General features: G+C 40.5%; 1 protein-coding gene across 2 annotated transcripts in view; it reads left to right on the forward strand.

Annotated features, from left to right (window-relative positions):
• ctnnal1 (catenin (cadherin-associated protein), alpha-like 1) overlaps positions 1–25,456 on the forward strand; it is a 50,211-nt gene that overhangs the window by 3,754 nt on the left and 21,001 nt on the right. For both annotated transcript variants that reach the window (XM_020606941.1, XM_020606942.1), the window contains exon 2: positions 24,434–24,623. In XM_020606941.1, coding sequence (XP_020462597.1) covers positions 24,434–24,623 — 190 coding nt within the window. The remainder of the gene's footprint in view (positions 1–24,433; positions 24,624–25,456) is intronic.

Below are 25,456 nucleotides of genomic sequence, written 5' to 3' on the forward strand. Positions count from 1 at the left end.
ATGGTTGACTTTCTACAACTTTCTCCCATCTCCTGACTGCATCTCTGGAGCTCAGCCACAGTCATCTTTGGGTTCTTCTATACCTTTCTCACCAAGGCTCTTCTCCCCCGATAGCTCAGTTTGGCCGGACGATCAGCTCTAGGAAGGGTTCTGGTCGTCCCAAACATCTTCCATTTAAGGATTATGGAGGCCACTGTGCTCTTAGGAACCTTAAGTGCAGCAAATTTTTTTTTGTAACCTTGGCCAGATCTGTGCCTTGCCACAATTCTGTCTCTGAGCTCTTCAGGCAGTTCCTTTGACCTCATGATTCTCATTTGCTCTGACATGCAGTGTGAGCTGTAGGGTCTTATATAGACAGGTGTGTGGCTTTTCCTAATCACGTCCAATCAGTATAATCAAACACCGCTGGACTCAAATGAAGGTGTAGAACCATCTCAGGGATGATCAGAAGAAATGGACAGCACCTAAGTTAAATATATGAGTGTCACAGCGAAGGGTCTGAATACTTATGACCATGTGATATTTCAGTTTTTCTTTTTTAAATGGAGGACTCAAATGTCAAAAATTCTGTGTTTTTCTGTCAATATGGGGTGCTGTGTGTACATTAATGAGGAAAAAAATTAACTTAAATGATTTTAGCATATGGCTGCAATATAACAAAGAGTGAAAAATTTAAGGGGGTCTGAATATTTTCCGTACCCACTGTATGTGAGTTCTTTTGTGTGTGCATGCACGTGTTATAGGGATCATTAGATAAGTATCAAGGAGGAAATGAAAAAGCAGTGTCAGTCAGAAAAGCTGGTTTTTGATAAGATAGCCCCCCTTTTATTATGTATTCCTCTCCTCTCCTCATCTTGCTTGGACGTTGATATCCTCCGGCCTCAGTTATCAGCTTCACTCCTACAGAAGTGTAATTATAGGCCTGGGAGACTCCCGGTCTTGCACTACGCACACACACACACACACACACACACACACACACACACAATCCCACCCACTTCTTTTCATGCTTGTATGTTCACCTGTCATGCTGATTCTTTGCATGTGCATTTATCTTTTTGACAGCAAGCCCGGATGTCAGCTTCATCCCCAATGTTGCTGTCGCTCTGAGTTTTTGCAATTTAAATTCTGTTTAAATGTGCCTGAGTCCTGTTTCCATAATGTGGCCAGCTGGGTGTTTTCTAGCTCCATCATTTTTGACCATTTACTTCCTCCTTTTGAAAATATAATGGGCCTTTTCTTAATTTAAAAGGTTCACTCTCTTCAGCTAGGAGTTCACTAATGTGCTTTACTCCACCTTTTCTGCCATTGTCATCTCCATACCAATGGACTTGCATTGTGAGAGGCATGGTGAGGATAATGAATTGCTCTGTGGGCATCACACAGAGAGAAGGGAAATTAAGTGAATGTGTGTGTCCTACCTTGTGATGTGGTCTGTAGACAGCTGGAAGGCAATTAGCGATAATCTGGCTGCTTTTGCCTTGAGTTCTGATTCCTGTTTTGAAGTGGTGATTAGTGAAATAACAGTTCTGTCCCTGGGTTTTATAATTGAGGTGTGTTCCTATTAAAAACACAGCAGGCCTGACTGAGTGTGGACATGGTGGTCTTCAGGCTGATGAGGTATAAGAGGGTTGTTTTGAGGTAAAGATCTACTGGAACAAAAAGCCAAGGGAGTCATATCTGAGACTTTGATCAGATCAGTCAACATTTAAACATTTGTAACACACTGGCCTTGTTCTTACTTAGCTATGCCAACTCCATAGTTTCTCTGCAAAGTCAAGCCAGGAAAGAATCTCTCTTGTAACTGGGCCTTCAAAATCCATTCCCTGTCCAAGTTTGTTAGGGTCAACTTTGCTATACTTCCAGGGGTTCTGTGGTGCTTGCAGTTCTGCATTCTGATGTGCTAAGAAGACATTTGGGTAAAAAAAAACTTTATAATATTCAGTTTGCTCACAAACTAGCTTGAAATGGCATATTTATTACCTAGACAAAAGCTCAGCGGCAGGTTTGAGGGTGTGATTTGCTCAAAGCTTTAGCATTTTGCCACATAAATTCCACATTAAACAAAATGCTGACAAAAAAGTGCTTGATAAACATACTCCTCACTTAGCAGCTCTGTCAGCATGGCCATCAGTCAAATATTCACCCTATTTCTGGAAATGCAGTTTTATTGAGGCACATGTCAGTTTCTCCCTCTTAATATCCCTGGTCCTGTGGTGGGTTGACATGACAAACGTCCAGGTAGTGAAGTTGTTCTTTATACACAGACAGAGAGACATTACTGTTGCCATGAGCCCTAACAGATCTGCTTCCTCCAGCCGTGTGATGATAATGAAGACAAATGGGTGCCTGGCATGGTGGTGAAACCACATGAGGATTACAGTGCCCCACAAGCAGGCATGTGTGCGCATAGACACTGACAGACCTAAATATATTAACCCTGTGGGAATGGCAGAAAATAACCCTTTATTGTGTTTATTACTCTGCGTGTGTGTGTGTGTGTGGTTTGTGTGCTTTTGTATGTGCATACTTTGGTATGTGTGATTGTTTGCTCATGGACAACAGAAGCTAAATGAATCAGTGGCGCCAGTGTTTGACGATTAATGTACGTAATCCTGTTTTTTTTGTTTTGTTTTGTTTGTTTTTGCACTCATGACTTGTCATGCCTTTCAGGTCTTGACCAAAACAATGCTGAGTCTGATAACTAACTTGGAGGAGAGCCAGATAACTGAGGCCACCATTTTTTTCTCATTCATTTTCCAGTACAGTTTATTTTTCTTCTCCTTTAGTTTGAGCCTTGCTAGTTTGTATAGTTTAATGTTTTGTTTCAGCTGATTCTCCCCAGGCTCAAACACTAATATACGAATCACGCTGAGCCCGACTTCCATTCTTTTTGTTAAAATGAAGGTCTGAGACAAATTCTCACTCAGTGGTCAGTAGTACACACATGGCGACAACAGAGCTGTGTCATCAAATTGAAATGAGATGTAATTCCACTCGGCTCCCCTGTTGAGTAACATGGTAGCATTAGTCAGCCAATGTAGTCAGTATAGAGAATTCAGATTGTCTCTTTTGATGACTTCTCCAAGCCTCCCACCCTCAGACTCTTTCATAGTGTTTTTTTTGTTGACACACCCACCATACAGGCATAAACAAACAAGTGCAAGGCTTGCAGGATGACTGTTTCCTTCCCCCTTGTCCTCCCTCTAGCACTCTTCTCACTATTGCTGTCGGGGGAGTCATTACTGATCGCTGTTCTTTTAAAGTGTCGATAAAAGGGTTTGTCTCACATGTCGATCCATTGACCTTTCACCATCTAATATACATCCAGAGGAGAAAGTTGTGTATTTGCGTGTGTGTGTCTGAAACCCCCAAATATCCCTGCTTAAAGGGATCGGTCACCAAGAGAGAACAGCAGAGATAACTTAATGGTGATAAGAGCTAGCTCACACTTGTGCCATTTAAGTTATCTTATGGCTGTAGCTAATAGCAATAATCACTTTTAATTGTCTCAAGGAAAGCTTCAGCTTCAGACCAAGACCTTTTGCTATAGCTGGGAGGTTGATTCCCATTATCAGAGAAACTCGAAGTGGCACTGCTTGTGCTGAGTTGCTCAAAGCCTTCTATTCTGCCACCTTAGAATGAAAAGCAATAGCAGGGACCTGTCGTCTAGATAGATAGATCTCCTGCCTGGACAAAGCAGGTAGACAGATCAGTATATTTGGGTAACAGTTTGTCTTCCATTGTTTTGTTACTGGTGGTTCCTTGGCTCAGTGTAGTGATTATTCCAGTCATGAGCACATGACACTGACTAGGACAGTTGTTCACAATCTGGGGTCTGTGCCTCACTACGGGATGCTCTGCAAGTCCTGGGGAATACAGGAAGCCTTGCCAGTTGTGAAGTTGTCTAAAAAAGAGTCAGGAATGTTGCCATCTCTACATGAAACTGTTTCAAAAGGCACCTTTAACTATTTTGCTCCATATCCTGTGCTCTCTGAAAATATTATAACACTGTGACTTATTCTCTTTATGCCGGGGGCTTTCACAGTTGGACAACAAAACTGAGGTGTTCCCCCAACACCCCCATCTTAATCTAATGTAAAAAATAAATTATATATATTTATTTACATTTTGTCAAAGGTATATACAGTGTACCTATGCATATACAGATAGCAATTACCTTGATACTGAATATAATTTAAAAACATGATGATTTTCAGGCTGCATGTTCTCCCCGTGCTTGTGTGGGTTCTCTCTGGGTGCTCCGGCTTTCTCCCACAGCCCCAAGACATGCAGCTTAAGTTGATTAGTGACTCTAAATTGCCCGTAGGAGTGAGTGTGTGTAGCTGTTTGTCTCTGTGATAGACTGGCGACCTGTCCAGGGTGTACCCCGCCTCTTGTCCAATGTCAGCTGGGATAGGCTCCAGTTTCCTCATGACCCTTTTCAGAAATAAGCAGTGTAGATAATGGATGAATGTCTGAAACCCACAAAGAAAGCGTCAGGCAAGTTCTGTATTTATTTAGTTATGTAGTGGGTTTTTTTCTATTTTCTAAGCATATTTATGGATGTCTGTTTGCGTTGAGATCATCAGGGATAATGGTATCCTAAGTGTTAAGTCACACTGAAAAAAAAAAATGTGCATCATGTCTGTGCAGTCTGATGTGGCTGAGTTATGACTGACAAGGAGTACACATGTTGACGTAGATTGTGACGCTTAGGGTTTTAGTACCTTGCCGGACTAGAATTATTACCTTACACCTCATGCAGTATTTTTGTCTCACATCTCCCCCCCCCACACACTCCTGTCACGTCTCGGACGTGCCTCACAGTGTGAAAACCTCTGCCATATGTGATAGATTAGTACATTACTTAATAAATCAGGGTCATGATTCCATCCTATCATGGCATCAAAGGAAATAGCAATATCTCTACGAGACTAAACATATAATACAGTATAAATGTCTTAATGAGTTCTACCTTTTAAGGTCAAACAAAACAAAAACATCCGATGTACATCCCAGAGCTCTACAAATCATCATGTTTGTACCTCACTCCCTTCCAGCAGCAACATTGCTGGCTGTGGAATTCTACAGCCTGGCTTGTATGTGTTAATTGCCTTCTTCTAAGCGTCTTTGAACCTTTCCCCTCTCGATAATGAGTTCTTTTAAAGAGATGAGGTTTGACATGACAGAACGAGAGAGTGTGAAGGACAAAGAGAATGCAGAATGCCAAACATTTTCCCAACTTTTTACAATTTAGAATAGTCAGAAATTTCAAATATTTGAAGTTTGCCATGTCACTCCAATGCTCTCTCCAATGGAAAACTTATGAGAATGTTTTGTTTCTATGCTATATTGGCCAAAATCCTTTGATTACCTGTCATGTGATAGATTATAATGTACATTTCACTGGCAAGAATATCACTCCTGACCTTGTGCAAGAGTTTGAGGCCATTAAACCCAGTAGAGAAACATTTAAGTTTCTTTGCGATGTGAGTTCAGGGTGATCTGTGTGTGTGAGGAAGTATCAGCATGTAAGATGCTATAGTATCTTGTTTGTATGCCATCCACCCTTTCTCTGTTGCTCTGCCCAATTTCCTGATTTTGTTTTCCTGTCACACACCTTACTCTCCTGCTTTCTCATTCTCTGTCTTCAGCATTGTGCATATAGTTTGTCTCCACTTATGCCCTTGTTATATCACTTTTAATCTCAACCTGTCTAGAGAGTCCAGTGTCCCCATATCACCCAGTTAATTATGCGGCCTACTCAAAACCTAGCCAATGGCTACAGGTAGAGCACAGAGCTTTTAAATGTGAACTGAGGTGTAATCCTCAGACCTGCACCTGTTCTGAAGAGCACTAAGAGGAACAGCATGAAACCAGCTCAGCTTGATTTGACTGTCCCAGTCTTTGACATAGAAATCCAAAGAGTGATCAAGATGATGGATTTCTTGCTGTTTTTTGTCACATATCTTCAGGGGAAATGTTTTTGTAAGCCAACACAGTGTTGAAAACACAGTTGTCAGCAGATAGGATCTTAAACATTCTAAAAAAACAGGACAATATCTTTTTAATTTTATAAAATTACACAGTGTGATGTGTGATGTGATGTTTCTGAACAAATAGGTCTTGTTTAAATACTGTTCATGATGGAGTTGTATTTAAAGTAGCCGTTTTAAAGTTGTCTTTTCAAGTGACAATGTGATACAAATCCTCTTTAGATTGTCTAAAAATCAGTCCACCAGTTTTGCACGTAGAGATCATTTGCATGACAATGTATGCTTTGAATGCTGATGAGACAGAAACATAAAGACAGTTAATTTGGCAATTTAAGTTGGCCAAGAAAAGTCTATCAACTACTCTGATCTATACCCTGAAAGTACCCGACCGATGCCTAGCCCTATCACTATGGGCAGAGTGTTCTTATCTTGTCACTGTTTCTGGGTGACTGGAGCCAGTGGGTGACAGCTGGGGGCCAGCCAGCTTGGAAACACAGCCCAGAAACACACACTCACAGTGCCAGCCCCTATAAATAAGTTAAAGTCCCCCGCCTTCTATTTCTGGACATTCAAGTGTATCCATTAATCGGAAAAGCTGAAAGCAGTGTTTTGAAGCGCCGATGATATGAAAACTTTTTTTGTGCATGTGAGATTTTATTATGAGTATTTATTATGGCTGGGCTTGTATTTGTGGATTAGACTGGATTGCGGAGTAGAGGTACTGGTTTAAATGAATGTTTAATGAGGTTTAAACAGAATTCCAGTCACATGAAAACATGGCCATGTGTCATGTAGTGAATGCATGTTGCCTAAACCCCCATTATTCAGTCTGAACTCGGGGGTGGGGGGGTGGGGGCTGCATTCCATCAAGGGCTCATGTTATAAGCTCGTACAATGTGTATCCGTGTGAGCGGTTTCTGAAACTTTGTCTGTGCATCACTGCTGGGGTCAAAAGACAAAGTCTCAAATGATGAGACCTTTGTGCACGCTGAACTGGCTAGTAGCCATGGAGTAGTGCCTTTCCTCCCCAGGGCTTTTTCTTCGCCTCACTTTGTTCGCTCACCACTTTCATCAGTGAATCATCCTGCTCAGCCACTACCTCTGTGCCTTGAGGATTTGATGTTTTGGTTTGACACACTTCATTGATTTATTAATGCAGTCATTCACTTTTTAATGTCTCTTTCTTTTCAAATGTCAAACCTTCCACACCATACTATTAGAAAGGTTTTTTCCCCTGCATCTGGGTGAGGATTTGTCTCACTCTGGGGATAGACTTTCTTCCACACCTAACATCTTATCTTACCATCTCTTCCCTTTCTTCTGTGAAGTTTTCAGAGCTTTGAAAAGTGGGAAGGAAGAAATAATAGAGGAAGCTAATAAATACAATGTCAGTGCTTTCACCAGACACTTGTGTTTTTACTAGGTCAATCAACGCAGAGACAAAATCCATTTTTCTTTGTCACTGTTAGGTATTTTTAGTCAGATAGATATTGGATAGATACTTTATGTATTAGAAATGTTTAGTGCAGATAGGATGTCTAGTTAGACTGTTAAATGCTTAGGCATGCTTATGAGTTTCTACAGGGTACATCTGGTCAAGGATACTAGAGAGAAGAGTTGATGACTGTCAGCAGACAGGGTGTTTAATATTATTATTATGACGTGTATAACTGTAGCCTTAGCCATAATATGTTCTTATGTTTAAGTCACGACATGTTACTAGAAGTCGTGAGAATGTTTTTAGCTACACACCACTTAACCAACAGACACACACACATTGATTTGCTTCATGTTTTGACTACTGCTATGACCAGCTGCACAGCTGGCAACAGAGACGTCTCAGTTGACGTTTCTGTGTAGTATGGGGCTAGCCCAACCGAGGGGATATAATGTATAGGCCTGGTGGGTTCAGGGTCTTTCATCTTACATCTGCCTGTGAGCAGTTTGGAGGTGGAAGATATCTGAGCGTGTAATGTTAATTTTACCTGTGATCCTTTGAATAAATCAGCACTGTTTTGAAGTTACTTGGACTGTCTCGTCTCTCAGAGTTAGCAATGGTAACAAGAGCCATAGTCCTACAGTCACTTTGCTTATTCATTCAACAAAAATCAACCTTATTAATTTAGAGACAAGCCCTTGTGTCAAGTGTTTTTGGTCAGGGGCCTCCTAGCAGATTCTTTTCCTGCAGAACATGCCAGTGCTGTGGGAGGCTCTCACAGAGCCTGGTTAAACCACTGTCACACAGTGTTCACCGTACACTATTATTTGTCCATTACTTGTAATTACCCATCATGATGACTGATGGAATGTTTTGGAGGCCAAGTTGGCAAGCAGCTGGGATTATCCTGTTGAGGACTTTATATAATTACCCAGTCATTAAACGCAGTTCAGTGTGATAACAACCTGAGGGGGGTGACTTGCCATTGGCTTGATTGTTGTGTTCATAGCTCCAGGTTGTTGAAGCAGGCTGTTGTTGTCATGCTATGTTGCAACAAAGACAATGACTCAGGGACAAATGCTGTTTGAGCAATGGCTGCTGCATCATGTCTGTGTGGTCTGCAGAGTTTAGAAATCTCTGACACCAGTGTTTCAGCTTTGTGGGGCATGTTTTACAAACTAAGCTGATGAGGAGGAGGAGCAGGAGAGGATGCAGGCTGTAATGGTCATTGCTTTTGACTGAACTTGTGGCTTCATCTGAATGATATTGGATCTGGAGATTTATCTCCAACAAGTTGCACTGATTTACAGTTCAAACTCTTAAGGTTTTACACAGGTACTGCTCAGTCTTTACTGGTGGCCCAGGAGATCCTCACTGAGATAACTGAGGAGCCGAATGAAGAATACAATAGGACCTCATCAGGAACTGCAGTCTGCCTTTTTCAAGTACTTTCATATCAGGTTTCAAGAACACAAAGAAATTGTGGAGGAGGACAATCAAAGTTCGGAGTCAGCAAGAACAGTACTCTGGGTCACATTGTGTTTTCGGTGGGGTTCAGAGGTTTCAAAGAGGAATATTTGTTACAGCCTGTATATTATTTTATTTTTTACAGTTTTTTCTGTTTCTTTTGAATGTGCTTCATCTCACAAGGTGAGACCGGTCTAAATTATTCAACTCATAGGAGGAAATTGTTTTCATGGTTGACTTGTCTGCTCTTACATGTATACAGAAAAGAGACTACCATGCACCTTGTGATAATACGCTTTAGTTATTCATTAATTGCACATTTTTGTCTCTTCAGCAGGGCATGTCTGCAAGAAAAATCCTCATCTGAAATGTTTTTCTTTTCTTTGCCTCTTCTCTTCCTGGAATGTAACAACTTGCCTAATACAGTTATATGATTATTCTATTACAGAGCTGCAAATCTTATTCAATTAGTGAAATGAAACATGACTTCAGTATCCGGGAAATGTTTTTTATGTTATGAGGCAAGTTCTAAACTTTCTCCTGAATGTGTCCAGAGGCTGATGGACAGAATGGAGACCTCACATATATAGGTATTATGTGATGTTTTTCTGGTGAGTCTTGCTTTCTTTGCCAAAGTAAACAAGTGCCATATCCTTGTAAAAGATTTATTCCCAGAAAAGAGAATGAGAACAGTACGGCTGGTCTTCTCTGAAACAAAGAGCCCAGTGTACAGTCTGGAGAAGTTTGTATCTGCGTATGGTGTACATTTCCAAATGGGTGGGATCTACACCCGCTGCTCTGGCCAGAGATACCTTTGAAATTTCATCTTGAATGCTTTGCAAAAACTTGCTTAGATCAAATATATCTGTGCTCTCAGGCTGGCTGCTTTAGTTCCATAGTGATAACAGCTAAAACAGTTGGATCCAAGTAACATTTCTGTGTTGTCAGCACCCTGTGTTCTGTCTGTTTTCAGTTTGTTACAAGCTGACATGACTTGTTTCACACTCTGGGCCCCTGTTAATTTCCCATTGACTAGACTATGATTTGCCTGCTGGCTATTTTTAGTGTTGAGGTTTTGTAAGGCATGATACAGTATTGTAGACAGTACTGTTTGAGATAAACAAGAACATGCATGCTTTGAGTATTCACACCCTCAAAGTGAGATGCTGTCAGTGGCATTCATCTACCAGCAGATGCCCACAGTTCCAGGTGCAATGCTATCATCACCCACACACTGGCAGAGAAAGGTTGAACCCATCTCAAGCAAATAGGCCTGAGCTGCACTAGTGATATCCTCAGGGAGACATATTTGATTTAATGGCAGAACCTCTGCTGTATTGGGTTTTGCTCAAAATGAGTGCAGAAAATATCCCTTTAAACTCATAGATGATCTTGGTAAAATTAGAGATTTTAAGCATTATTATGTATAGATAGCACAGCAGTGATATATGCATCATAAACTAAATAATCCTGCTTGAACTCATTAAAAGCCTTTGCCTTTGAGATGATTTTATTCACTTTTCACAATTCACTATAGATCTGCTGCGTCAAGATATTGTAGAGATGTTAGTGCTCCCTTTCCCTGCTCCACTGGGCTCTACTACACTCCACCCGGTTCTGCCCAGCTCTTCAGACATTTGTTGTTGTGAAATTACAGTAAATGAGAATGCAACAAAACTTACCGATCAAGCAGAAATAACTGAAAATCTCTGATTGGTTAGAGGCCAATCCCGCTCAAAACCTTTTAGAAGCTAATATCTCCTCACTGCTGCCAGTGCTGTTCAATGAGTCTGGGTCACAGGAGACTTCGACAGCACCTCTCCACATTAAGACAAGTTTTGAAACATATTTTACAACAAAAATATTTGAAAGAAAGTTGCACGCTGTAGCTTTAGTATTGAGTTCAAATCGGTTCTATAAAAAGAAGCTGTTTGACAATCTGCAAAATATTTTGTTTTTTTGCCAAGAGTTTGATGAGAACATTGATGAGAACATTGATCGCACTGTCACGCTAAATATGAAGCTATAGCCAGAATCCGGACTTGGTCCAAAGAGTGGAAACTAACACCTTTAATGTGTTTTATCTCTGTAAAACTACAACTGGGTGTTTTAACACTTTTGGATTAAGCCAATGAGAAAAGTGTTAATTAGTGAGCTATACAGATGCTGCCTGGTGAGTTTTGTTACCTTTGGATGGATCCAGGCCAGCTGTTTCCCCTTGTTTCCAGTGTTTATGTTAAGCCAAGCTACCTGGGTGCTTGCTGCGGTGAACGTTTAATGCACAGCTTAATAAGGGCAGTATCAATATTCTCATCTCAGCAAGGAACGCACAAAAGCATATATCGCTAAATATCTAGCTATTCCTTTAAATAGTTAAAGCATATATCGCAAAATATCTAGCTATTCCTTTAAATAGTTCATTAATGTTAACTGATGTAGTGTCTTTAAACAGAATTCCACATTTAGTGGCTGTATGTGTAGCATAAAAAAAAAAATACTGGTGATAGTAGGGGTTTTGGTGTCGTGGCATTAAATGAGACGTAATCTGTTTTTAAAAATTCATTCTCCCACCAGCAACTGTGAAGGGGTTTAACGAGAAACAAAGTTAGCGAACCACAGCAGCAATTTGTGTCGTGCTCTGGTGCTCTGCAAACAGAGGAGATCCGTTCCCTCTGCTTCCCTTCCCTTCTTATTTAACCTTGGATTGTAGTTAACAGAGCAACAATTGATCCACAGCCATGCTGTGTTTGTCTACCCCCCAGCAAGGACCACTGAATCAGAGGTCACACTCACTAACACTGCCTCATCTCATCTATCCCAGTGTCAGTCTTTACTGAAAGACAACAGTTTCTCTAAAAAGTTTTTACATACACTTAAGTGAACTAGTAATGGCTCATTTTGCTTTGTTTCCTTTGTAGCTCCTCTCAGCCGTGCCTTATGTTTTCCTCCGTCTTAGCTGTCCTCCCTCTTTTCTTATGTACTGTATGCCCTCTGCTGCTCTCTTGTCTATCTCTTCATCACAGCTGTCCATCTGTTTTTCTCCCAGGTTTATCATTCTCTCTTATCAGCTGCTGCTGGTTCCTCTAGGCTTCCTGCACCTCCTATCAGCCTGGCTGATTACACTGTAGCAAAGCTCTGCTCTCAAGAGAGATTATGTGTTACTGTCTGTGCACTAACAAACCAGGCCAGTGGGGTCCCATGTTTTTTAGTTCAATCAGTAATGTATCCATTCAAATATCAAGTAAAGTGCACAGGGGAAACAAACATTTAAATAAAAGTACATAATGGGCATTCCTAATAAAAGATTAATGTTTTAATAAAGACCCATTTGATTTGGCTTGCCAGAGTTTGTCATACGGGAAACAACAACTAGTTCAGGTCAGATTGACTCGAGAGGACTCTCTGTTCAGCACACTCAATGGGCCCACTTAAGACCTGATAGATTTCCCATTATTTTTAGACAGAAATGATGGAGTACCGGGTAGGACACAGCCTGTTCTGCTTTCCTTTCAGCTTCTGCTTCCTGAGTAGAAACACTACTGTGGCACATGAATGATAATGCAGTAAAGCCCTGGAGATGAATCTCTTCATGCAAAATAGTCACAGAAATGTACTCTGTAAACCCTGGGACCTATTTCCATCCGTCTATTTGGAAATCCATCTCAGAGAGGTTTCAGAGAGGCTATGAGCACTTCAGCTATGGCAGAGCACCAACAATCGATGGCAAGCCATAAACCCCAGGCAATAAGTGGGATTATATTTGTCATTTATTTGACAGTGAATGGTCCCTTGGACAATATGAACTGCGTTTATTGCATTGCCCATGGCGTGCCAACTGTGCAATCTATTTTGTGGTGTTGTCTTGGCTTCTTTGCATACATGTGTTGATTGATTGTCAGATTTCTGTGATACAGAGCCAACTGCCCTTCGCAATCATAGCAGTTGCATATGAAGCAAGAAGACCTAACTAACTTTGTTTAATTTACAGTATATACCCTCCAATAAAAGTCTGACACTGTTTCAGAGTTGCCTCAAAGTTACAGACTAAGTGCATGATCAGCTTTAAACATATTTTTTGATTGATGTAGACTACTACAGTAATTGTTAAATTGGTTTAAATGCTTTGTCCGGTAAGATATATGTGTTTTTCATTATATTTTCAGGGGGTCCCTGTTGAGTCAGCTAATCTGGCCAAGCTTGAGCTCCTTATACAAAAAAAAAGATGATGATGCACACTGCAGCAGCGCTCGCTGTTGTGCCGTGGTGCGACAAAAGCTGGAACAGGAGAGAAAGAGTCTTACACATTGCTATGCTGGGAGTCATACGAGGAGCCTGGAGCAAACATTTCAGTTGACTACTCAAGGGTTAGATGCCGCCTCAGCTTTAATGGGAAAGTCATAGTCACCTGCAGAGATTTAACTGCCAAGAGAACAAATACGACAGTTTAGTTTAGAAAATAATGTTATTCCTCTGACCATGGAAATTCACAGTGAGAGCTGCTGAAATCTCAGTCCTGTACCACAGTAGTGACTAAAAAGTTTCTTCAATTTGTCCTTGCTGTGTCATGGCTGGGGCTGGGATTAATGTCAATACCTTCTGTGTAGCCACTGAAATGTGTTCAGTATTGAAAACTGACAATTGCCTTCTTCAGTCTTGTTTACTTGTTCTTTTATGTGTGATCCAGAAATCAGGAACACTTGCTAATTTAAAGGATCAGGCCGGTCATTATCTATATTAACAGCGTTTTCAACACTCCCCATACAGAGACTAAAACCAACAACGAATTGCCTTGTTTGTCTGTGCCATAGGTCTCAGTTGTTGTTCAAAAGTAATTAAAAACACATAAGTGAAACACACCGCTGCACTGGGTGACCGGTTTTTTGTAACAAAACACCAGACCTGGCCATGCTGCTCCAAAGTCGCCGTGTGGCCATAATTTCAACATTCAGCATGTCACCCAGTGCAGCAGTGTGTTTCACTGATGTGTTTTTAATAGTTTTTGAACAACAGAAATCCAGGACTGACAGCTGACAGACATTAACAACGATTAGAGGCAATTCATTGTCACTTATAGTTTCTATATGGAAATTGTTGAAAATACTATTAATATAGAATTTGAGCAGCCTTATTCTTTAGATTTTGACATAGTTTTATGTTGTTTGGCCATGATAAATAGGCTAAGCTAAGCTAACTGGTCACTCGCTCTACACGTTTAGATATAAAAGTGTTATCGTTCTTCTCATCAAACTCAGCAGAAATAATTTAAACATATTTCCCAAAATGTTTTTGAAAATATTAATTTAAGACAACATTAAACACTGTTATCCGCTATGACCTCAGGGTGCTCTGTATCTGATGCTGACCCCCACGGTATATTCCCAGATGCATCCCCAGGTACACTGGAGATGGGGCAGGTGGCCAGTTTGGATAGCCAAAAGGAGTTTGACCCAGCAGCTATGCTGTGTTCAGGGCACATCTCTCCTCTCCTTGACTGACTTTCTGATTTTCACTTAGTCTCTCTCTGTCATCCTCTCACCATACACCCCGGAGAATTTACGTGAGCACAAAGGAATGAAAAGAGGTATTGTGTTCTGTTGAATGCAAACTGTGTGTGTCTTAGTGCTTCTCTGTCTGTCTTTTTTTCTACTCTGGCGCTATATAACTATGCAGGCACTGCGGCCTTGACATGCCACAGTGGTCAAACAAGCAAGGGACATGTTTTAACCAGTGTTATATTTACCATCTTTTCCATTTGTCAGTCCAATTCCACTTGAAAAACACACATAACATGCTTCTGCAAAATCTGCAGCTGAAACGTTGTTTGTTTCTGAAATCAGGGCCTTTCAAGCATTCATACTTCTACACAAATTAAATATGGCATTGAATAATGTAGATAGTGGAACGTAAAATCACACTGAACACAAAACATTGCTTCATAGTACTGGCTTGGCATAGTGTTTTGGAAGAGAGCCCAGGACCACAGTACTGTGTCTGCCATCATACTAGTTAGACAGCGCTGCCTATGTGTGGTCTCTTTCTGTGCAGCGCTAGTGGAGCCACACGTGATCGCTCACAGTGAGAATGAAGACATATTTCATAATGCACCCATGAGTCCTTTAAAAAAAAAGAAATCAAGGATTGTTTCATGTGAAGGGGAAGACAGCAGGTTTGTGTTTTAAAGCAAAGTGTCGTTTTTTTGAGTTGGGAAATGTGTCTAGCATGCGCCGGAGGTGTCAAAACCCTCAATACTCCTTGAGAAATGTGCCTGGAATATAGTATCAGGAACAGTCAAGTATCTAAAGCTGTCATTGACAGATTTGTAATCTAATTTACTTATATGTTGATCTGGTAAATCCTGATTTAAATTATTTTAAAATTCTGTTACAGACTTTTATGTTGTTATGCAACTGGTTGTGTTCAGTATTCAACTTTTAAGAAGATTGGCTTTTTCTGTTTTGCAGTAATGACTATTAAAAAAGAGTTGTATTGTTGGTATTAATAAATTTCAGACATTACTCAGCCAGCATTACTGGTACATGAGCATTTGTTGTGTCGACATTGACTCTGTCTGACAGAAATTTCTTGCAGCTCATGAATAAAAGGCCTCAACAGTGCATCTAGCTAGAAGAGACTCACTGTGTGTCATTCAGTCACTAAAGAGACATGATACTCTATTGTTGGCCATTGTCCCTCTTGAGTTGGTTAATACTAACTGGGACGCGGCTGGTCATTGTTTGTCAGTAGTAACCTTTCCCACCGATGTTTGCTGTGGATTCGTTCTCCGTATCTTCAAATGTCAGCTCTGATTGCTGAGCCAAAGCCTGAAGGCCAGACAGTGCCCTTTACTCATACATAGTCCGATGTGGTACATTCGGTACAATGAAAAGAAAACTCATTCAGCTGCTAGCCCGTATGGTGTTCAGGTTCTCTTTACCATCCGTTGGCCCTTCTCTGTGTGTGTCTGCTTACACTCTCCAACTTCACCCTGTCCGCCTGCTTGTAGATGGCATACATGAGTGAGTGGGCTAAGGTTTGTGTCATGTGCTCATTTTCCGATCAGTAACTTTTGTCGCATGTCACCCTCTTCCTCCTCCATCGTGTTTATTGTGTCTATCCACCGCTCAGACTTTAATCAAACAAAGTGAAAACTGGCTCAAACTAAACCAACAAACAAAAACAAAATCGTCAACTATAGACCACTTGACAAATAATAGCTTACAGCGCTTAAGAACACCTATAGTTCTTTAAAAATGCTATATCTAAAGTAATTGTTGTACATTTTAAAATTACATTTCAGTTTCTTGTTTAGAGTCAGATGAGAGGCCGATATTACGTTCATGTCCTTTAAAATCACCTGGGACATCAGAAACACATCTTGACTGAGACCAAAATGTCTCCTCTCGCAATATGATCAATTAATACTTTAATACTATGGGAAATACTTGATATCATCATTTATCGAGACCACGTAATTGCACTGTAATGAAATTTTTTTATCGGACTGATATTAAAACATGAATAAAAGAATTTGTTCATATGCCACCTGACTCCCAACACAAGCATGTCTCCCTGTTTTTGAAAGTATTATCAGATACTGATATCAAATTAATACTGAAATAATTAGACAATTAATAATTAGATACATATACATATAGAACAGCCTTGATTTCATGCAACCGCAGTTAAAGTACAATAATGATATAATGAAAATCTTAGAAGCACATGGAGATGCTTGCCCTCTGGACATAAATACACAAGCATGCTAATCTGTCTGTTCTGTTGGCTACACTAAATGGCTGTCAGCCTGCCCATTCGTTGGCCTCTGTAGTCTTCCCACATCCATCACCTCCTCTGCGTGCTGCGCCCTTCTCCCTCCTCTGCTTCTCCCTTTGGCAATCAGCTGGTATTATCCCTGACATCTTGTGGTTGTATAGGCAAGCTCTGATTTGACTTTCCTCTGGAATTATCTGTGTTGCTCAGTAAAACCATCTGTTTTCAGTCATCCTAAAGTGTCTACTACTGCCGAATCACTGCACTCTTTGTCTTTATCTCTGAGAAGTATGGTGCTTCAGTTAGGTAGCTGTGTGTGCATGAGAAAAATGGACAGTGAAAGTGAGTTTTACAAGTTGCAGCCTGATGATGCCAGGCTTATCTGTTCACTGGTTTGGGAAGCCTTATTAAGAGAGGGCTCTTAAAAAAATGTAGTACATCCAGAAAGCCTTACAGTGTGTGAATGATTGTGTCTACTTTCTTACCTATCAGTGAGAAAACAACCATGTTAGTTAAGTAACAGCAAAGGTGTCTTTGGGATGCCTCTGATTTTATTCTTGGGGCTGTGGACTTCATTATGCTGCAGAATTCTTGGTTTCTGATGTTGTTACTTTTCCCAAAAGCAAGAATTACATTTGACATGGTGTCAGTAGATTTTCAGAATCTGAACAAAGATGAAAATTTACACTAACTCCTCAGTGTGAATGTTTTATACATGAATGTGTGTGTGAGTACTCACTGAAATATAGCTCTGCATATGCAGTCTAATTCCTAAAGAATGAAAGTTCAGCTTAGCTTTCATGCTAAATTGAACTGCTGGTTTTAATTTAACAAGGTACACCAGAAAACATGCATTCTTCCTCCATTAGCTGACTCTGACTCTTTCCATTGTGTCTGTAGGCAGCAGAAAAAGCTCAAAATGAGAGCTGCTTACATTTGCTGGACCAAGACTGGACTCATTGTTGCAGAATATGGCTGTAAACTGGCCTCTGGCTCAGTATGTTATACTGTTTTTGTTCGGTAATGACCACCTGCTGCACAACGTTGTGTCTAGAAAACTGGCAGTATTCGTTAAGACCGATTTGTTTATTTGTTGCCAGTGTACATTGTGCATGTTCTGATTTCATTGGGGAATGAAAATTGCATATGTTCTCTAATTATTTTTGGTGTGAGACATGGAATGATGCAGTTGCTCTACTCTTTCATATTTCTGCTGTTCTGTGCACACAGTTTTATAATATACTCCAAAGGATGCAGCTTAAACATCGCAAGCTGTTGCTGTACTTTACTGTACTGCAGCAGCTTGGCTCTAGGGATGGACTTGAATCACTTACTGAGCACAAAAGACTGCTAGAGAAGAGATGGATGAAGGTAGGAGAGAAGCAGACAGACTGTTGAAGTCACAAGGGAGGGAAGTTTCAAAGAGAGAAGGATGGTGTTAGATACACAGAGAGGGAGAAAGAAGGGTAAAGTGCAGTGCAGATCAGACATCCTATTCTTTATTCTCTCCTTTTCTTCAACTCTCGCCATCTTTTTGTATCCACTCTCCTCCTAACTCCCCCATCTCTCTTTTCATCTCCTCGTATCGCTTCTCCGGTCTGGCTTTCAACCAGGACAGCATCGAACTCCCGTCTGCTCGGGCCAATTTGGAAGGAATTTGCTCACCCATTAAAGTGCATGTTCAATGCAACTTTCATCCCTTTCCTGTTATGTTTTTTTTTTCACATGGTCCCCAGTGAACAGCTAGCAGCATCTCGTCTTACATCAATAAAGACCGAACACAAACTCGGCTGTTTCAAGGACACCACAGTTCAGAGTCTGTGGAAGACAAAAACAATGTCTAGAAACCTCCAGGAGAAATGCACATTCAGATTGTTCTTTTGGGTGCATCTGTCCCTGTAACAATTATCCCTTTGTGCTCTAATGGGCTGAAATGAGTACGGTAAGTGCTTTCTTTTGTCCCTGTACCATATATACTGCATGGACACTGCATTTGTGTAATGAGAGCAACAATCTGAGGTGCACAGAGACAGGAGGCAACCAGAGTCATCACAGATGGAAACATTCTTCTTCACATTAACAAGGACAAACACGAAAACTCGCACAGACAAAATAATGCTGACAGTTCCATCTGATCAACAAGTAAACACGACCGAGACGTTTGACCTGTCTTTGTGTTTCTCTCCGCCTTGTTTCCTTCTCATCGCACTAACTACTGTCCAATTATTTCCTTCCTCCAAAACAGTTCAGAGAGCTGTACTGTACTAAAGTAAAGACTTCTATCATCACACATAAAAAGACACACAAACATACTTAAGCAGACCAAAAAAAGGAACTGTGCTGTTTCAGTAGATGGGTAATGCGTTTTTTATTATTTATTTACACCACCACATTCACATGTATGGAAATACTTGTGCTTGACTACTAATAGATGAATGTGATGTGAGTTATTTTGCTTGGATTCTGATTATAATGTAACCTTTTTGCTCCACAGAAAGGTCAATTTGAATTGTTATTCTTATCTGCAGGCCAATTAAAGTTTAAAAGAAATTAGAGATTTAACTTAGACAAAAATGCTGTTCAACTTAACACCCGTCAAGCAAGCAATTATTATGATGGTTGGTTACCGAGCAGCAAAATGAAGCCAATGTGCAAGTTCCTTGAATGGCCATTTCAGTCTGGCTCCAAAAGACTCTCATGTTAAAATGCCCAACTTTACAGGAGAAATAAACATGTTTACAGCCTTGTACAAAAACAGTTTAGGTCTTTATAGCTAATTTCTCCTTTCGTATTAACTGTACTTTAAGTGTATTTTATATTATTCACCTGTTTAAGTTATATTGAGACTAAAAGTTACACATGATTAAGGGCGGGGCCACCTTGAGTGACAGGCAGGAGGGGCCCACCATAGGGGTTTGAATGAGCCGTAGGAGGCAGAGTGAAGTGCTACCAATTTGGCAACGGCCAGACTTGAGCTTCAAAATTGCTCTTCAGAAAGCTAACAGGTGATGTTACGGTGGGTTTGTTCACCTTTTAGCCAGTGGTGGCTATAGTGTGAGTTAAATAAAAGCCCAGTCAGGCTTCCAGGTTGAGTTGTTCAGATTTCTTGCATTTATTAAATGACAAGAATGATGTCAATTTTCAGCTGAGAACGTGGATTTGACTTGATCTGGTTTGAGCACACTGGCTATATCTTCCCCAAACATAACCATTCATTCTACACATTTATACAACTGCACTGTTCATGAATCACAAGAAAGAAAGAATGACTGACCAAACCAAACTTTTTCCCGGGATTGCCATTCAGTGAAACTCAGCCAGTAGCCGTGGGAGGCAGCCACAACTGTTTCCAGCTTTTGTTACCCACTGATTTATAGTCGGTCACTGTGTCCTTGAGGTGTTAGTCTGGATTTCCTTCTAACCAATGGGTGGGCCTCTGATCATGTATAGTGTTACTCAGCGTAAGGTTGATGTGGTTTTTATGGCTTTGTAATTGTCCTCCTAATTATAGACAACAAAGATTTGAGTGGTGAATGGCTGGGAATTGACTGGTTGTGTACTGGGGGGGAAGTAACAAGAGAGGGATGGACAGCGCAGTAGGGTTCTGCTGTGTTCATGTGTGAGTGAAAAAGAGAGAAACACTGTGAGATTATATACAGAACTGTGTGTGTGTGTGCGTGTTTGTAATTTGCAGTGGGTGTTCCCCCCAGATCAGGGACATCAGACATTTAGTTAAATTCTTCATGGTGACATAAGAGAGTAACACACATAACCTATCAGACTATTTTCTCCACAGCTGACCCTTCTACATTCAAGTTGCATGGGCAAAGCAACCAAACCATGAGGGGCTGATTTTTTTCTTTTTACTTGTGGAAATGCTCAGTTAGCTCTGTCAATAAACAAATCTATTGGAGATCAGACTTTGCATGTAAAGCAACATTTCTGTCTATTTCACAGATTTCACGTTGTGTAAATCCTTGAGGGATTTTGCAGGCTTCAGAGTGGATTCTGCTTGGTTGGTTGTGCTTATTGGTATTCAAACGCTGCTGGAGTGCAGCAGTTCGCTGTAGTGAGGGTGTGTGAAGAATGAACCGAAAAGACATTTTTAATGAATAGACTGCAACATGCGGTGAACTCCTAAACTTGGACCTAAAGGCAGCTTCAGTGATTGAGCAGCTGTTGAAAAGGAACAGAGTTAGGTGAAAAATCTCAGTACTTTTTTTGATATTGAGCGAAGATCTGTAAAGCAGGGAAAGTTGGCATTGAACAACGGATCATATCTGGAGTTTCATTTACTTATTTGCTGATCAGATATTTCTTAGTTTAAATTACAATTTAACCATTTAGGCAAAGTGTGTTTAAAATCGACATTTGTGAGGGCTGACTTTAGCTAATGATGCTCCTTTGGATTTTTCTCATAAACAAAATTATATTTACAGTCAGTGTCTTTTTTTGAGGTCTAACAAACATGTTGAATGTGTTTCCTTTCTCATAAAACATTTTCAAAGCTGATTTTTTTTTTATATTTATAGTCTTGCATGTTTAATTGTCCTAATTGTTTTTGCTTTGCTTTGTTTATGCATTACCGCCACCAACTGTCAGTCGGCGTGAAACCAGCAGAAATATACACTGAATTGCATGTGGCTCCTTGTTGTAAAATTAAAATGGGGCCCAATCTGAATAACACTGCTCCACAGCACTACTAATGGTAAGAACACCACAGGATCCATTTAAATGTGAAGGGTTTTGCAGAGAAACATGTATCTAAGTATCAAAAGTGTATTACCCTGGTCAAGATACTCAGGTATCATATTGGCAGTATCACTCGGTGCCGAGCTCTTTATAGATAAATAGTGTTTCAGAAAATAAAATATTGTCTTCCCTGATTGTTATGTTTTTCCCTGACAGTGTAGAATGAATGTGCACTTTCCTCTGTCCCTGCACAATGAGACCGATATGGTTCCTTTGCCACACATAAACACAAAGGCCTGCGTCTTGTGATGACACTGTATTGCTATTATGTTTGCTCCACCCTGCTCCCTTCCTATTTGCACAGCCCAGTAAATGTACACACCTTGCAATCCCTAACAGAGAAAATCCCAGGCTGTGGTTATTCTCTATTCTTTCCCCCTCCCGAAATTCACAAGGACTTTGTGTTTGTCTTTCACAGACACACCATCTTAAACTTGTTAAACTTTACCCTCCTCAAGTGCCACAGTGTAGAAGAAACCTTTTCACACAGGATAAATTGTATTCTGGTTTCCTTATGGCGTCACTTGACCCTCTTTCATTTCCCTCTGTTGGCCTCTCATGCAGTCTCTTTCTGTCACTTTCTCTTCCTCTTCTCAGCCTCAGAGTGCTTTTAGAGAGGTGCTGGTGTTTGTATACCTTCACACATGCACACAGTTGCAAACCAGCTTCCTCTCTCATGCTCTAACCCCAGGGCCAGCCTGCCGTTGTTCATGGGTGTCACCACTTGTTTGTACAAAGTTTCTAAGGAAAATATGCTTGCCTATTCTTGCATTCAGACATGTATGCACCCTGCAGACAGTAAAAAATGTGCAACACTGTGTGCATACACAGTTTCAGTTTTACACAAGATGCAGACAAACTGAGCACAGAAGAAAAGCTGAGGAGAAATGCTTCAGTCATCAGAAGCATTTACGTAACATCAGAAAAGTGTTAATCAAGTCTGTTGTATAACATGAACGCCACCGGATGTTGAACAACAGTCCATTTATGACGTTGGTCTGAATCATGCGTCACAGTGCCCAAATTCCTTCTTTTAGGCTGCATAGTGTTGGTGTTTTCTAAGGAAAATGCTACTCTGTGTGGATGAGTCAGAGCCAAACACTCAGCTCACACAGGAAGGAAAGCTCTAATGCTGCGATAATAAAGACAGAATGATACATTAAGTACAGCAGGATGGACCGAAAGAAGTGCTTCATGAGCACTTTCAGGATCTTGGTTGAGTTACAGAACAATGGTTTTACAGAGAGCGAAGAGCAGGAACAAATCTGACTGACAACAACAGTAACAAAATTAGAGACCACCAGGTTTATTTTAACTATGGGGGCCTGGTAAAACCCGATGTGAACATGTAACACTCACATAATCCCAAACATTTACACACATTTACTCCAGTTTTTCATTACATCTGTAAACACCTTTGTGGCTTTCTTTTGCTGGCTGTGTAAATGCGAGCACATAAAATGTATGTTTTCTGTATTTTCTTTTCTCCCCTTTCCTTAATCCCATTATAACATTTTTTGTTTTCTATAGAAAGTAGCAGTAGGGCTTGTATGCTTATGAGAAATCTTTGATGAGTGCCATTGTCAAAGTGAATGTTTTTTATGATTGAAAGGAACTACAATTTGAACTTCAGGAGGTCCTGTGTTGTTCAAGGAACTTGTTATCTGGGTTGTGCAGATTTTCTGCCAAACCAGACTTTAACCCTTAACCCTAAACCAAAGCTGACACTTGCTCTAACCTTACAGCCTGTCATTTTTGTAAAATTTGACGAATCTGTCAGCCTCCAGTCTCACGAGTGACCTCCGGTCCATGCAAACTAGTGTGCTCCCATTGTTCCGTCCCCACAAGTATATAAAAACAAGACCGCACACACGCACACACACAGACTTAACACCCACAATGACAACAGCTGGAGAGTGTGGAAACAATCAATAAATAATTAATGATAATTGGCTCTATACATTTATAATTGATATCCTTAATTATCACTAAGAGTCCCCACCTGAGTTTGGTGTGTGTGTGTGTGTGTGTGTGTACCCAGGTATGGATTGTCTTGTTTATGTCACAGAAGATGTGTGTTCATGTCCCATCTGCTGTTCTTTTGTCCCATTTTATGAACCACTGTGTTAGTGATGTCGGGGAGTTTGTTCTGTAGACTTACATGCTTCCTCTCCGTCTGACACACACACTAGGTTATTCACATGCTATTTTGCAAAATGTTATCTCCACTTGTAGTTGTACCGTCAGGAAACTCGTCTTTTCTGATAAGCAAATGGAGCACATGCTTCAGGATCAATACACTCCCCTTATCAAAGATGTTATTTGTATATAATCACAGCACACTTTCACTGTTGAACAAAGAGTTATAATTCTAGTTTGGTAATGTGCAACCATGTGACTTTTGTATTCATTTATCTCTCCCTCGGGCTTAGTCATGCCGGTCCTGCTACTACAGATGTCTGATTGTTATGCCTTCATTGGTGATGAAGTGATTACTTAGTTAGCTATTGTGTTTAATCATTTATCAAACAAAATGATTCTCTGGTTCTGAGAATTTGGTATATTTCTGTGTAATGTTCTTGTAATCTGAATATTGTTGGCTTTTGGACTGTTGGTCGGACAAAATGTGTTCTCTGACATTTCATAGGCAGAATTTTTAAACAGTCAATCAAAAAACTTAACAGATCAATCTATAAGAAACATAATTATTAGTTGCAACCCTACATGGCATAATTATATGGTCTAGTGGATTATTTTGAGATTGTGTGTTTGGGAAGATGTATAGATTACTACAGTGGCACCTGACAACAAATTTGCTGTGAACCCTGCTAGTAAAGCAAGCTTTAAATTTTGAGTTTAAAACCATTGCTGCTGTTTTACCTGCAGTTTTTTAACATTTTACTTAAGTTTATTTTTTTAAACAGCACAAACAATACCCTTATGTTTTTGTCTTCTGGCACCAGTAACATCCTGCTTTCCCTTTTTCTTTCTCCACACATTCCTGCAGATCACCACTCTGATCAACCATAAAGACAAGCCAAAGAAGTCTGAGCGCACCCTAACAGCCATACACAGGGTGGGCCAGGCAGTGAGCGTGGCAGTCGGACGTTTTGTCACCGTCGGGGAAGCCATTGCCACAGAGAACCAAGAGCTGAAAGATGAGATGGGTCAGGCCTGCTTCGAGGCACGCAGAGCAGGTTGGCTACTTTGGCTGGATCTCATGATGTACTCAACATGGCACTGAATTGCTGCACTTAAACTTTATTATATTGTCAAGTGTTTTGCTTGTGGTACTTCTTTGGGGGCCACAAAATCATGTTGTAAAACTAAATGAGGGTTTTTCATTCCAGTGGCTTCTTTATAGTGGATACCATATCTTCCTGTCATACACATGGCTTTATGATGTTTAGAAATTGCCACAGAGAGACTTTATAGCTAGTCAGCTGTTAAATTCACTCCTGATCGGTGGTTTTTTGGTAAACCAAATTATAAGTGTTTCATAAAGCATCAGGCTTCACAGTGTTATCAAACTGTAGCAAATTTTGATTAGCTTGGACAAGCCTGGCTGTCAAACAGCATTGTACCAGGGGACCCCGGAGTGCTCTAAAGACATCGCTGGTATCAGGTTGGAAGTCAAGACTAAAAAAAAAGTGCTTCTTCACCCAAGGGTGCTGTGGTGAAATATGTAGTGAATGTGTCTGTACTGGCATGGAAAGCAGTGCACTGCATAAGAGATTCTGAGTCTCCTGGATACTTTACACAACAGACTGTTGGCAATATACTATATTCACTGCCTCCTAGAATGCTTCAGGGTTACACAGAGAAATATTTCTCGACTTGAGGTCAGGATGTTTTTTCAGGGTTTGGATCCAATGCCAGAGTGACTAATCGAGAGATGTGGGAACATTCCTGGTGGGCCACTTAACTGTTGGCCCGGTAACGTGTTGGTCAGAAATTTTTTTTTGACAATTATTACGGTGGTTAACCTTCTCTAAAAGTACCAGTTACACATTCCACAAATGTGGCTCTA

This window comes from Monopterus albus, unplaced genomic scaffold (assembly GCF_001952655.1).
Source record: "Monopterus albus unplaced genomic scaffold, M_albus_1.0 scaffold82.1, whole genome shotgun sequence".
NCBI classification, from domain to species: Eukaryota; Metazoa; Chordata; class Actinopteri; order Synbranchiformes; family Synbranchidae; genus Monopterus; species Monopterus albus.